Source organism: Orcinus orca, chromosome 4 (genome assembly GCF_937001465.1).
Source record: "Orcinus orca chromosome 4, mOrcOrc1.1, whole genome shotgun sequence".
Taxonomy (NCBI): Eukaryota; Metazoa; Chordata; class Mammalia; order Artiodactyla; family Delphinidae; genus Orcinus; species Orcinus orca.
Genome location: NC_064562.1, coordinates 111,569,442 through 111,584,654, shown reverse-complemented (window position 1 = coordinate 111,584,654; position 15,213 = coordinate 111,569,442). Strand labels below are relative to the sequence as shown.

The 15,213-nt window shown below is 42.9% G+C and overlaps 1 protein-coding gene across 1 annotated transcript in view; it reads right to left on the bottom strand.

Moving 5' to 3' along the window:
* Positions 1 to 366: 366 nt before the first annotated feature.
* The window catches only part of PROM1 (prominin 1), a 97,327-nt gene continuing 82,480 nt past the window's right edge, over positions 367 to 15,213 (bottom strand). Inside the window, exons 16-26 of the mRNA XM_033410643.2 lie at positions 14,324 to 14,408; positions 12,643 to 12,789; positions 11,903 to 11,974; positions 10,806 to 10,898; positions 8,865 to 8,918; positions 8,147 to 8,227; positions 7,975 to 8,043; positions 5,192 to 5,284; positions 1,958 to 2,076; positions 1,236 to 1,260; positions 367 to 768 (exon numbers count right to left, since the gene is read on the bottom strand). Coding sequence (XP_033266534.2) covers positions 739 to 768; positions 1,236 to 1,260; positions 1,958 to 2,076; positions 5,192 to 5,284; positions 7,975 to 8,043; positions 8,147 to 8,227; positions 8,865 to 8,918; positions 10,806 to 10,898; positions 11,903 to 11,974; positions 12,643 to 12,789; positions 14,324 to 14,408 — 868 coding nt within the window. The 3' untranslated portion in view covers positions 367 to 738. The remainder of the gene's footprint in view (positions 769 to 1,235; positions 1,261 to 1,957; positions 2,077 to 5,191; positions 5,285 to 7,974; positions 8,044 to 8,146; positions 8,228 to 8,864; positions 8,919 to 10,805; positions 10,899 to 11,902; positions 11,975 to 12,642; positions 12,790 to 14,323; positions 14,409 to 15,213) is intronic.

The following is a 15,213-nucleotide window of genomic DNA, read 5'->3' as shown; positions in this document are numbered from 1 at the left end:
AGTGACTGGTCTCCTTAGGAGATAAGGGGAATTGGGACACACACACACAAAGGGAAGCTCCATGTGAAGACAGAGGCAGAGACTGGAGTGATACAACTACAAGTCAAGGAAGGCCAAGGATTGGCAGCAATCATTGGCAGGAATCTCAGTGAAAGGCCCGGAACAGACTCTCCCTCAGGCTCTCTGAGAGGAACCAACTCTGCTGACGTGTTGATTTCAGACTTCCGGCCTCCATAACACATTGCTTTAAGCCACTCAGTTTGTGTGATGTGTTACAGCTGCTCTAAGAAAATACTACAGAGACTTCATTGACATCTGTAGTTTAGATCTATTTTTCAATAAGAGGATTAGAGTCATAATTCTGAAATCATTCTTTTATTGTTCACACACAGATTTGCTATTTTCTGGACTTTGTCTAACTAGGAGTCGAAGTCCCATTGGACGAAATGTGCCCAAATTCCTGTCTTGCTCCAAAGGCTAAACTGGGAATTCATGAATGTTTTACATATTTAAATTTTCATAGAAGGCTCAGATGATTAAAGTAAAACTTCTAAAAAATAGGCGTGTGCGCTTTCCACTCTTAGGCCGGTCAGTGCATACTCCGTGTGACCTCACTGAACTCTGTAAGCTCCTGAACAGAAGGTTTCTTTCCCAATATTTGGAGATGCTGCAGGTCATGAACTCATGCAGTTGGAGCTGTTTAAAAACTTTGTTCAATTTGTCTGGGTGCCTCAATGTCTACGAGAACCAATATTGGCATTTTCCATACTGGAGGCTTGATGTCTACGAGAACCAATATTAGCATTTTCCATACTGTAACAAAAATAAATGCACCAAAAACACCATGTTATTTCTAAGATGAAGCATTTACATCATGGATTACAAAGACAATGTAATGGTCGTAAAAAGTATATAACAATTTGTTAAATCTATAAAGAAGGTAAAAAAGTATATTTACATTTTCTTCCCTTTAAAAAACCAAAGATCCAAACAAACATTTTATATAGTAATAAATTTAACATAGACGATTTTCATTCGTTCAACAAGGATGTCTTTGGTATTCTCCATGTTCCAGCTCTCATTTTAAGAGGCATCAGCATTTATTTTTATCCGGGCGTATTTGTTGTTGTTATGTAATTTAATGTTATTATTTTAGTTTTAAAAGTTTGTCATCTAATAATAAAGCCCTCCCCAGTCCCACCTTATAAATATGGCTTAAAAAAGAAAAGGCTTACTTTTTTCATGGGTATAGTTTCAACACTATAAAACACAAAAAAGGAGATAAAATGATTTTTCAATTACAATTACAGCTCAACAGCTGCATCCCCCACCTTTTTACTCTAATACAGATGCTGAAAAAGCAAATTCAGGAGAAACACATATTAAGAAGGAGGTAAATGAAGTCAGAATGAACACATTTTGAATACAAGTTCACCAGGCACAGAGTGAAGGGTGGACCACGGAGCCAAAATGAAAACTAGTAAAAACAGTTATAAAGTAAAGTGCCAAGTCCCTGAGACAGAGGAACTGCAAACAAGAAATAAGAAGGCTGATTAAGGAAGCTGAGACGATTAAGCAAGGGGAAAAAAAGTTAAAATAAGCATAAGAAAACCAGTATAAAAATTTCATCTGAATAGAGATGACCTATTACACTAATATGTATAAAATGGATAACTAATAAGAACCTGCTGTATAAAAAAACAAATTAAAAAAAAAGAATGTCATATAGTTGTAATCATAAAATAAATTGGGATTGACATATATACACTAATATGTTTAAAATGGATAACTAATAAGAGCCTGCTGTATAAAAATATAAATTAAAAAAAAAGAATGTCATATAGTTGTAATCATAAAAAAAAAAAATCAAGTTTAATTGCATCAGAGCCGCTCTTTAGCAAGTGCTCAGAAGGTAGCGCCACTTAGAAAATGATTCCCCAGCCTCTTGTCTACTTACTCATCGTCATATACATCTTCAGAATCCATTCGACGGTAGTACTTAGCCAGCTTTACGGCAAATATGATAGCCGGAAGTAAAAATGCGGTAGCTTTTCCTATACCAAACCAAAACAAATTCTGCGGGGAAAAAGGAAAATCATGAGGATTAGATGCTTGAAGATGGGAAATGGAAAACAACACTGGCTTGGGGAAAATAACTTTATTTTGCAGTTTTTTTAATGGATTCTAATTTTGTGAACTTAAGATGAGTTGGCCACTGTGTGAAGTGCTACCTATTATTATAATTCATTCCATCTTTCTGAAAACCTTGAATAGATCCTATTGTCATATTTATTTTATAAATGAGGAACAGAGGCAGCAAGTGCTGAAGCAAGGTTTAGCATCTAAGACACCCCCAAACAACAGCTAACCATCCCACTAGATGGCCCCCGGCTTTGAGGCCAGCCATAAGAGCATGGACAGCCTGCAGGCCTGAGCTCAGATCCTTCTCTGAGTTGTTTTGATGTGAGGGTTGTTCATTCAACTTCCTGGCTTTGCTCTGCCTCTGAACAGTGGGATTGGCAGCATCCTCATCCCATAACACTATTGTGTGAAGAAAACAGATGCAATGCTTGGTACGTAACGATGCCCCCAACAAACGTTCCATGATGAATTTAACCAATCTTTAAGGATGGTCATGGGCTGAATTCAATCCTGTTCTGCCTAAAAAACAATGTTAAAGTATTTTTTAAAAGGCAGCTGCCTATATTCCTAAGTCAGATGTCACACAGAAACCTGGCTTTACGTCTTTTCTCTAAAAGTCTCAAGTCGGAATTCAATGCTGAGCCCTCGTTCCCACAAGGCAACATCAGCTGCAGCTGAGTGATGGTTCTTCCTTCAAGAGGGGTATCTGTCCTCAGTCTGTGGCAGGCCATACCACTAGCTCTTACAGGGGTGATACCCAACATTATTTAACCTGACCCACCAATCAGAACAGAGATGGCTGTGCACAACCAGTATGGCTCTGTGGGTACCAGATACTAGCCAGCATCTGGTCTTGGCCTGTTTTGTAAATCTACAACCTTCCAGATCTTTGTAGAGGCTCAAGTCTGTGGCCCCTGCCTTAGGATAACCCTGTAACACTAGAGCAGCCCTCCCCAGCCCACTGGGAGGTAAAAGGCAGCTCGGACATAAAAACAACCGCCCAGACCCTCATGTCTCAGCCACTGCGCTTCTGCTCTGTTCCTGGTTGAGTTTAGCGTTGGACAGAGAGGCATCACTTGGCCCAGAATTTTCAGTAAATTTGTTCTCCTTTCCCACATATTCTTTTATTGGTAGATTTCTACACTTTCAACCTTGTTTTGAGAGGCTTAGAGCTTTATGACAACCATTCCTTTCCTTCTGGGTACAATCAAGGTATAAAAGAAACATGTTTGCCAGCCAGGAGTCTATTTTCCTGGCTGAGCCAAAGGCCAGAACTCTTCCTTACTCTTTAAACCACCTGCTACAAAGCTCTAGCCTACAGTCTTCCTGAGCATCCTTCAGGCCTCCCCTCCAGTGGTCCCCGATGGTTTTGGAGAGGCACCTGCTAGTTGGGTGATCTGACTGGCTGCGGCAGGCAGTGGAGACTGGGCACAAGGAGAGCAGTTCAGAATGAACCAGCCTAACTAACCTAGGGCTCCCCTAATGAGGGCTTAACTCAAAGCCCTCAGCAGGGGCTCCAAGCAGCAGACAAAAGGGTACAAAGTCAGGAGGGGAGGGAAGCAGCCAGGAGACCAAGGCGGGGGATCTGCATGGCTGGGAAAGTGTGAGGATCATTTCCATCCAGGTACAAAAGTCCCTCCCAGAGAGACAAGTGATAATGGAACAGAGAGATGGACCAATAGAGCACTCTGAATGTACTGTGACAGGCAGCTATCTGATCATCCTTACGGCCTGTGCCAGACAACTCCAGATGACAGGGTCACAGCAGTGAACACGCAGCTCGTGCTCACGGAGTTCAGAGTGTAGTGTGTGTTGCGGGGGACAGGTCTTACCAAAGAGCCACACCAATGTACAATACAAACAGCAAAAACATCTCTACAGGAAAAGCAGAAAGTTCCATGGGAGTGTACAAAAGGGAGCCAAATGGAGTTGGGAAGATCAGAAAAACCTTCCCGGAAAAAAAGATATGTTTGAGCTAGGACTCAAAAACAGAATAACAGCTAATAACAGCGAACATTTATGGAGTGTGTTAATGTACCAGGAAAGGTGTTAAGGGCTTTCCATGTAGTCTCTCTTTGAACCATCAAAACAACCCTATTAAGGTGAAGAAGCTCAGAAAAGATAAATAATTTTTCCATGTCACGGAGTTCAGAAAATGTAGAAGTGGAATTTGAATTCAGAGTCTGTGTTCTCAACCATTATATTATAAGACCTAGAGGAGTCAGCTAGGTGGGATATGGGTGTAGAGGGGAAGAATGAGAGAGAAACAGAGGGAGAAGGAGCTTGTGTCTAATTTCTAGGCAGCGGAACTGGCATATGCAAAGGCCCTGGGGTGGGGAAATCTAGATTTTTTTTTAACATCTTTATTGGAATATATAAAGAGATGAAAGAAAACACTGAAGCACAGAGAGAAAAGTGATCAAATAGTACAAAATGTGCCAATGGGCAGGTACCCAGTCATGCAGGGTCTAGAGCATGACATTAAGGATTCTGATCCTTCCCGTGATATTAACAGTGAGCCACTGAGGTGCTTTAAGTGAAGGGAATCAGAGGATTGACTCATAGAGAGAGTCAGTGTATATCGAGGAGTGAACAGAGCTGAGGAATAAACTTGGTTAACTGGAACTTACCAGCCCAATGGTAACATCTTAAAGGGCTGTTAACTCAAAAATTAAACTAAGTTTGCTATAGCTTTAGGGTTACATATATAGCTGCACTAAGAGTCCTTTGGAATATTGGCACTCTGCACACCAGTGATGTTCCTTTCTAATTATTTCAGACAAACAGTTTTCTTCATGAGGGTCTCTTGACTTCTGTAAATAAAATTCAAGTAAGGAGTGAAGATACGCAGCGAGGACTTTGACTTTTCTAGCTTATTAGTGTCAGAACACATTCATCTACATTTTAGATCTTAGGTCTTGGATTCTACAACTGTAACAGACCCAAGCAGAAACCTATTTTATATTATAGTGTGAACTACCATCTGAAAAAAAAGATCAAACATAATGAGTTTATTGTGTTTTCTTCTTTTGAAAGATGAAATTCTTACCAGGGGGTCAATAATGTAGCTGCACAGAAAGACATCAATAGCCGAATCTAGGGCGGTGGCCACTGGTTTGCAGGCTGCCATTTGCTCAGTGATCTATGGGGGTAAGAAAAACAGGCAAACTTAGATGGAGCCACACCCACAAAATTCCACAAGAATAAAATTAAACACCTATTCCCTTCTGGCCTGTTCACAGAAAGAATCCTTAGGCCCTCTGGATATGGAGCTGATGGCTGATTTCTATGGATGAGTTCTACGACATAAAAAAGTATGTACTTGAAAGGAAGACGCCGATTCTCTCTGAGCCTCGGTTTTTAGTTCCCTGGTTTGTTATTTGGAAAAGTATCTTGCTGGACTCTGCAGAGACTTAAAGAGTATATGTGGTCAGCACAGTGCCTCAGTCTGAGTTTCTTACCCGCCGCCTTTGTAGTCTGACAAAGGATGTGGGAAGAAAGTGGAAAGTTAGGTAATGAATAAGTCTACATTTTAGAACAGGGGTTGCAGACTTTTTCTATAAAGGGCCAGAGAGTAAATATTTTAGACTTTGCAGGCTCGGCTGAGATGTATCTGTCGCAACTGCTCCACTCTGCCATGGTGGGGCGAAAACAGCCACAGACAATATATGAACAAATGGGTGTGGCTGTGTGCCAATAAAACTTTATTTACAAAAATGGCAGGACCTGCTGACGCCCGTTTTAGAAGACAGAAAGCAAAGTACTCATTGCTGAGGTAAGACTAAACAAGTTTAATGAATCACAGACAGATGCTCCAATCCCATTAGCTTAAGAAAACTATGTTCATTCGTTCAAAAAACTCTGGAGTAAGTACAAGAAGCTAGATGCGAGTTCCTGGGGTGGGGAGTGTGTCTGATTTCTTTTCCTTTATTGGTTGGCTCACCTCCCCCTTTGCTTCCACCTCTACCTTACAAAGCAGCCCATATTAATAACATTATGTTTGTCCAAGCTCAAACAACCGTATACACTCTCTTTATAGGCTTTTTCACTGTTAGTTTTATAAAAAGTGGGGTAAGGGTACACATGGGTCAATGCAACAGGATAGAAAGCCTAGAAATAAACCCACGCACTAATGGTCAATTCATCTATGACAAAGGAGACAAGAATATACAATGGAGAAAAGACAGTCTTCTTCAATTAGTGGTGCTGGGAAAACTGGACAGCTACATGTAAAAGAATAAAATTAGACCATTCTCTAAGACCATATACAAAAATAAACTCGAAAGGGATTAAAGACCTAAATGTAAGACTAGATACTATAAAACTCCTAGAAGAAACCATAGGCAGAACACTCTTTGATATAAATTGCAGCAATAGTTTTTGGATCCCTCTCCTTAGAGTAATGGAAACAAAAGCAATAATAAACCAATGAGACCTAATTAAACTTAAAAGTTTTTGCACAGCAAAGGAAACCATAAATAAAACAAAAAGACAACCTACGGAATGGGAGAAAATATTTGCAAATGATGTGACCAACAAGAGCTTAATTTCCAAAATATACAAACAGCTTATACAGCTCAATAACAAAAAAACCCAAACAACCCAATCCAAAAAGACAGAAGACCTAAATAGACATTTCTCCAAAGAAGACATACAGATGGCCAACAGGCACATGAAAAGATGCTCAGCATCACTCATTATTAGAGAAATGCAAATCAAAACTACAGTGTGGTATTACTTCACACGAGTCAGAATGATCACCATCAAAAAGTCTACATATAGGGCTTCCCTGGTGGCGCAGTCGTTGAGAGTCCACCTGCCAGGTCCAGGAAGATCCCATGTGCCGCGGAGCAGCTGGGCCTGTGAGCCATGGCCGCTGAGCCTGCGTGTCCAGAGCCTGTGCTCCGCAACGGGAGAGGCCACAACAGTGAGAGGCCGGTGTATCACAAAAAAAAAAAAAAAAAAAAAAAGTCTACATATAATAAATGCTGGGGAGGGTGTGGAGAAAAGGTACTATAATTCTCCATCGGTTGCGTGCGCCACTGGAAACCACACTCTGCTCCTCCACTTCTCTCTACTGATTTATTCATGGATACTTAACTTTATGGACTGAATTTTGTCCCCCAAAGGTTCCAATGTTAAAGTTCTAACCTCCCGTACCTCAGAATGTGACTGTATATGGAGATAGGGTCTTCAAAGAGGGAATTCAGGTAAAATTCGGTCACTAAGATGACTCTAATCCAATAGGACTGGTGTCTTTATAAAAGAAATCTGGACACAGACACAGAAGGAAGACGACGTGGGGACACAAGGGGAAGACGGCCACTGACAAGTCAAGGAAAGAGACCTCAGAAGAAACCAACCTGCCGACACTTTGACCTTGGACTTCCAGCCTCCAGAACTGTGAGAAAATAAGCTCCTGTTGTTTAAGCCCCCTAGTCGACCAATACACCAATGACATAGCAGGTTCAGTGCTGCCCAGGGCGTGTACAAACCACGGCTGCAAATGGACTCTAACGTAAGGAGCTCACGGTTTGCCAGGGGAGACACAGTCGAGGAGACCAGAATCCCTACAGCAATGAGCAAAGGGAGCCGGGGGAGAATGCAAGGGGCATGCTGTCCGCGGTGGGCAGGCCCGGGAAGCTGCCCAGCATGGACACACTTGTGCTGAGTCTTATGGTGCCTCCACTTGTGGCTCCTACATTCAAGGTCCTTTTACTTACCTTCTGTCTAATTTCTGTGAATTTAATTTGATTTCCTCCTGATTTTATTCTAGAAAATGACTCTCCCAAGACACAGCCCCCTTATGTTCATCAACGATAAACCACTTACAGAGATTTTGACCCACTGCAGATAATGTTCAAAGTAGCTGATTATCGTATTCCCATACTTCTTACTTTCCTGGAAAGACATCAAAGAGTAATAAAGCCATTAAAATGACTCTACCATCCTCTGTGATCATGCAGTTATGGTCACACACCCACTTATTGGCATAACCACTTACTTCAGCAATAATTGTGGAGATTCGGTTTGTGATGAAGTCCTGAGCAGAATCCAAAAAGCGAATGATATTGGCCACTTTCACCTGGAAAACACAGCAACGGTCGACACGGTATCAAGTGATAAAAGAATTTCATCAGACAGTTTGCATATTGATGCGAGTACTGTTAACTCAGCCCCACACCCCCATGACTTGCTAGTTAAGACTCTACTAGCTGTTCATGATTGGTGACACCTTCCCTGGCTTGGCTTCCCGGGAGACATTTCTCCAAAGAAGACATACAGGTGGCCAACACCGTCCCCACCCCATGACGATGAGCTTGGCTCTGTGACTTGCTTTGGCCAATGGCGCACAGATGGTGGGTGGCACTGTACTGGTTTTCTAGTGAGAGTGAAAGTTTGTGTGTGGAAGGCACTGAGATTTGGAAGCTGTTTGTCAAGCAGAATTATCTCTGTAAAAGTGACCGATGTACCACCTACACTTGCATCCTACACATCCAAAAACAGCTTTCTCCTGTGTACATAACATGCCAGGATGCGGTCTCCATTTACAGAAGTCCTTGTAGAAAGGAGAGGGTGGGAAAACCCAATTTGGTGTTTAAAATGGGTGGATAACTGAGACTCGATTTTACTTAAAGTACCTGCAAAACCCAACATCTCTGAAAGTCTGTGTGTGCTTTTGTAACAAGACCCCAAGACAGAGAAAGAAAACAAATCCTTACCCCCAATCCACTGCTTTTCTGTTGAAGCTCCTTCAATTTTTGGTGCACAGCACTCTGGTGAATAAACACAGATCATATTTCCTGACCTGTAACGTGAAGCTGCAAGATCACATGCTTTGTATCCCCCCAACCCATGTCAGCCATCAAATCCGACTTTACTCTGTAATAGTTTCATTCGAGAAAAAACAACAGACACGAGGAACAATAAGTACCTCACATATCTGGGTACAAGAAAAGCTGAAGAAGAAAATTGGGATACATATTCCAGAGCTTCAACGGGCAGCACACCATGTGTAAGGTAGCCACAAAACTCTTCTGAATCAGGTTTGCTCAAAGTGGCAGGCATTGTTTACAGTAAAACCTGTTCAACAAGAGTGGCTTAATTTGCATGGTTTAGATGAGGAATTGGCAAACTTTATCGGTTAAGGACCAGATAGTAAATACTGTAGACTTTGTCCTAATCTCTCAACTTTGCCCTTGTAGCCAAAAGCAGCCACAGATATTCTGTCAACTAGGTGGGCCTGGCTGTGTTCCAGTCAAACTTTATTTGTAAAAACAGGCAGCAGAGGAATTCCCTGGTGGTCCAGTGGTTAGGACTCTGAGCTTCCACTACTGGGGACCCAGGTTCGATCCCTGATCAGGGAACTAAGATCCCGCATGCCGCACGGCGTGGCCAAAAAAAAAAAAAAAGTAAGTAAATAAATAAATACAGGCAGCAGGCCGGAGGGGGCCCACGGGCTGCAGTTTTCAGGGCCACAGTTTGCTAACCTCTGGTTTAGATTGTAGGTCACATCCACAGAACAACTTGCCTAATTGTAGGTTGCCCCAACTCTGAAAAGGCCGAGGAGTCCTGTGTCTGCTTGAAGGAAAGCATTTAAGGAACATGTCGACACCAGCTTAAAATGTTAACATATTTGTGCTAGGCATAAAGTATAGCAGAGAGAGAACTGTGGTGAGTGCAGCCCACCATGTAAGAAAATTGTAGAGGAGGACTTTGTGAATACTCCACTGAATTAGAAAGGCAGGAGGAAAAATGAAGCGAGAAATGGTAAACACTAGTTCTAGAAGATTGTGAAGGTGGAGTCAAATGGACGAATAAGCTTCTTCAAACCTCAGCAGGCTGACTCTGTAACCTGGTTCCCACGCAGTCTTCCCCTTGACGACTGCAAACATGACCCTCCCACATGCAAGCATAGTAATAATGGCTCCTTTTTGCAGAGTCCCTCTGGGAGGTCAGATCCTTCATGTCCAAGAGCCAACTAACGGTGAGGCAAGGACCCTTCCCACCATTTTTAGATGAGAAAACCGAAAGCCACAAGACTTCGGAGAGGCAGAAGCAAGATTTGAAATCAGGTCGACCTGACTCCAGAGCCCATGTTCTTTCTCTGTTACAAACTGCCTTTCTGGCATTGAGGAAAGAAGCCAGAAGACCGAGAGGAAAGAAAAGACAGGAAGAGTGAGAAAGCTGGACGGAAGAGAGGGGCAAAGGACATCGGAACAGGGAGTAGAGCTAAATGAACGTGGAAAGAAAGGACATCGCCTGGCCTCACATATTTCATGGCAGGGTGTGAAGACAGAGAGTTTGATAATAATAATAAACTAAGTTAGAGCGAGTCCAGCACTTCAGCTGCTGCATGGTTTAGGGGAGCCTGTTTAAGGCCATGGAAACGTGAGAAAAACAGAGGAGGCAACCACATTTTTAAAATAACTGTTCACACTCACATGGAAAAAGGCAACAAAGAGGCAGAAAATCTGTGGTGAAAATTGAAAATGTGTCCTCTTCAAAGCCCAGCTACTATCATTTATTTTAAAAATAGCTCAGTTTCTTAGCCTGAGGTCAACCAACTTTGACCTATGCGCGACATATCAATATATCATCAGGCTAGGTGAAACAGAGTTTGCCCAGGTCACAGCGAAATATCAAAGGTTGTTGATTGTTACCATTAATTTTTGCAAAGGAATGATTTCGTCACGATGAATATTTCTTAAGATTCCTGCATTATTTTTCAGGGTCTGTTTCAAATTTCCTGGGGGCTACAAAGAGAATAAAGTAAATAAATATTAGTACCTGTTTCCAGACTCTGGAGCGCTCTCTCTAATCAGGACAGAAGTATGCAGCCCTTCTTATATGATGACGAACTTGGAGGGACGGTGCCAAGACACCCTCCTTCAAACCATGAACTCTCAGCAATAACCCACCCGCATCGGTTCTTTCTGAGTGCCTGAGGCTGCCTTCTCTCTCTCTCTCTCTCACTTCACCATAATAAAGCCACTGTAAAGCCGCTTTACAGTAGCTATAGCTCCATTTTACAGATGAGAAAACCAAGGCTCAATCAACTGAGAAATTTTATTTAACCCACACTTAAATCGTTTTTAGTATAATAACGTCTAACAAGCGTTACTACTGCCTCCATTTAACAGATGAGGAAACTGAGGCACATAGGGGTGAAATATTGTTTCTAAGTTCCCACAGTTAGGAAGAGGCTGACTCAGGATTTAAATTCTGGTCTTCCCCCAGAGTCCAGGTCTGCTGCTTTGTGAAAGGGACCAGTTACAGCCATTAGTCACCAACCAGAAGAGAAGCTGGTAATGGGGAAGCTTATGGGGCTTGGATGGTGTCTTTGCCCTCCCTTATCCGCTCATTATTGGCGATGCAAAGCACCAAACGGGATGTCCCTCCCATGTCCTCAGTTACCATTCCCTACATTGCAAGAAAATGTGCGCACAGGTGTTTGGCAGTGGAGGGGTGGACGGAGTGAAAGCAGGTCCGGTGCTCAAGCAGTGAGGGCAGCAGCACCACGAGCAGAGGCTGGGAAGAGCCTGCACCCTGAAGCTGCCCTGGGAACCTTCACACGCTCACGGACTGTGGCGCCATGTGGCAATGGCTGCTGATGGGAACTTTTAACATGCACAGAGCGGCATGTTTAAACAAGGGTTACTGTGGTACAAGGAACCTCTTCCCATAGCTTCTCTAAGGACGGTACTGACATTTCACATCTACGACAATGACAGCCTTGAGCCGGACCGTTTGAACTCACCAAATGGTTGGCTTTTACTTCTAGATCATTTGCAAATGATAAAAGATTCACTTTTGTGGGATTTTTCCCAGTCTACAAAAGAGGTGTAAAAAGCTGTGTTATGGATATGGGATTTTTGAAACTTAACAGCATTTTAATAAGCAACAGAGTGAACATGAGTCCACAACCATAAACTAAGGCTAGACACTCTAAGGCTAGACACATCTGCATTCTTGTTTATACACACAGTATTATTTGTATTCAACCATAAAGAGAAATAAAATACTGATACATGCTGTAATGTACATGAATCTCAAAAAACTTGGGCTACATGAAACGGACCAGTTAAGGTTATCAGACACAAAAGGCCACATACTGTATGATTCCATTCATATGAAATATCCAACATAGGTAAATTCACAGAAACTGAACACAGAGTGATGGTTGCCAGGGGCTGGGAGTGGGAAATGGGGAGCAATTGCTTAATGGGATCGGGGCTTTCTTTTGGGGTGATGAAGGTGCTTTGGAACTAGATAGAGATGATAGTTATGTAACATTGTGATTATACTAAATTCTAGTGAATTGCTCACTTGGTAAAAGAGTTAATTTCATGTTGAGTGACTCTCATCTCAATTAAAAAATAAAAACAAAAAACTAACAAACAAAAAATATCATATATCTATATATATACACACACACACACACACACACGATGCCCTAACTTTTCCCCAAAAGATCAAGTGCGAACATATGGGTCATACCGCAGCCATGAAGGCACCATAGTCTATTTTGTCTATTCCTGAAGAACTGAAATCCATAAGGTTTCTTCTTCCTGCCTCATCCAGCAGAACTATATTGTCAATTCTTATATTCATATTTTCAAAATTATTATTTATGTTTCCGGTATGCTGCATAATAAAAAGGAAAGATATAAATAAATCCACTCTTCTCCAAAAACATCACCTACTTAATGCTTTAAAAGAGCAATAAAATTACACTGGCCAAAACAAATACACATGTACCTGACTGGCGTTTCTTCCCGGTTCTCTTCTCTCCCCTCCCATTCCTTCCCCGCCTCCCTGCCCTATGCCAAGCACTATGTGAGGAGGTGGAATGCAAAACAAAATCACATTGCATCTCTACCCTCAAAGATCTCAAAGGGAAGAGGCAGTGTCGTGATAAAGGCACATGAAATGCATTGGGACACCAGGGGCAGAGCCTTTCAAGGCAGGAGGCTGGGGAGGGCAACAGAGGGGAGGTGACTTCTGAGCAAGTCTTGACAAACAGAGGTGCTGAAAGGGGCTGGGCAGGCTGCTTTCCAGGGGAAGAAGGCAGCATGCACTGGACTTGGGTAATAGAGAGACTTGAGATCAACGGGAACGTGGTTCATGACTTGGGGCCTCTCCCACCCTAGTCATCATGGTGCAGCAAGAAAATGGCACATGGCATAATGAGCAAATGAGTAGAGGGCATCGATTAGGGCTTGCTTGCCACGTTATATTTTATTTATAAATACATGCAAGCTATATTTACGGAAGAGAATCCGAAATTTGTATACAGCTTTCAAATAAACCTCTTCACATCTGAAAATCATCAGGCTGTTGTGGCCTCATGGCAACCCTGGAAGCTTTCTGGGATGCCTCAGTGGGTAAGCCATGGGGTTTGGGGGACAACTTCTCCCCTTGATTTTCCTCAGTAATTGCTTCTATATCAGAAGCCCAGAAGAAACAAGGTTCCTTAGATTCTCTCCTGCACAGCTGAGAAGGCCAGAAGGCCTCCAGGTATGAGGGAGTGGACACAGCCTAGGCTAAGGGTGCCCTAGGCCTGGGCTGCTGAAGCCCCCTTGCCCCTTCCTCCAGCCAGTGTGCTCTACAGGGATCTCTCCTTGGAGTCTGAACACTCAAGGCTTGGGTGCCGGTCTGGGCAAAGGAGGAGGAGAGGTCATTCATTCCCTCTGTCCCTTCCATCCTTGTTGCCACTCTGTCTCTTGTTAAAGGCCTATCTGGGAGCCCTGGGGCCACAGCCATCATTCATAAGGAGTGAGGACTCTGTGGGCCATGGTGCTTGTCCCCACTCAGGGATGTGACAGAAAAGGATGGCTGGTCTGGGAGAGTCAGTATCCCTGGGAAACAAGTGGGGTTTGTGCCTCCAGGAACAGGGACACTCAAAGGATAAACTCTTTCCCTGTGAAGTGTCTGCAGGGACGCCCCTGGAGAGGATCTTCCATCATCTGCTAGAGAAACTCATGCCTCAAGAAAGTCAACTGGTCGGGGGTGATGCAAATGTTTTGGAATTAGGTAGAGGTGAGAGTTGCATAGCCTTGCAAATGTACTAAAGTCACTTTAAAATGGTTAATTTTTATCTTATGTGACTTTCATAAAAAAAAAGACAACTGAATTTAGTAAAGAAATGTTAATTTTCTGATTGGTTCTAATTACTCACCTCTTTAATGCTGAGATGTTCACTGATATTGTAGGTGTTCTCTAGCTTAAGTGTGGCATAAATGCCTTTATTTTCTTTGCAATCACTGAGGGAATAAACAGAGAAATCAGGATCCAGAAAGGCAGTTGTGGCTACCTCTGTCCACTGCTAAGGTTGGAGAGAAAGGCGAACTGTTCGTCTTTGTTTAATCTGTGACCACAGACGTGGCATCTGGGTGTGGACACAGAAGGCCACCACCAGTGGCTGCACGAACCCCCGGGTGCCCGCCGTTCCTCACTTCGTTCCCTGTTTTACTAAATGTCCTATGTTTGCCACAGATACACTAGGACTGGTGAATACTACATCCTTCTATCTGTGTCCTTTGTGTTCTTTCCAGTGCTGTAATAACAAGTTTACAAATTGGGAAGAAATAAACTCTAATCTAAAAAAACAACAGATGTCAGAAAGAGGTAAGTTACAAAGCACTATCATTAAAAGATTTCATAAAAGATTAAAACTCTATCAAGCCCCTGCCAGACCATCTCCCTCCATATTTCCAGGGTTGAGCTTCACCTACTAAACCTAAGGTTGGACTAAGGGTAGGATGGAGATAGGGAGGGAGCAACAAACATCCAAACGGTCGGTCCACTTCGGCTATAAACCTAACTTGGCCTCACTTCTCCGTGCTTCTTTAAAATGTGACAAACGCTTCCTCGGAGGAGCTAAGCAGGGTGGCCTTATCTGATGCATATCCTTGCTGCCCAGATGGCCACTTCCTGGGGCGCCTCTTCCTTGTGCAGTAGCCAAGGCCCTCCAGTCCCAAGGGATGCCTGGGAGAAGCAACTTTCCCACATCCCCAAGAGGTGGGATACTCCTCTCCAGGGAGCCCCAAGTGGGTTGGCATTGGAACA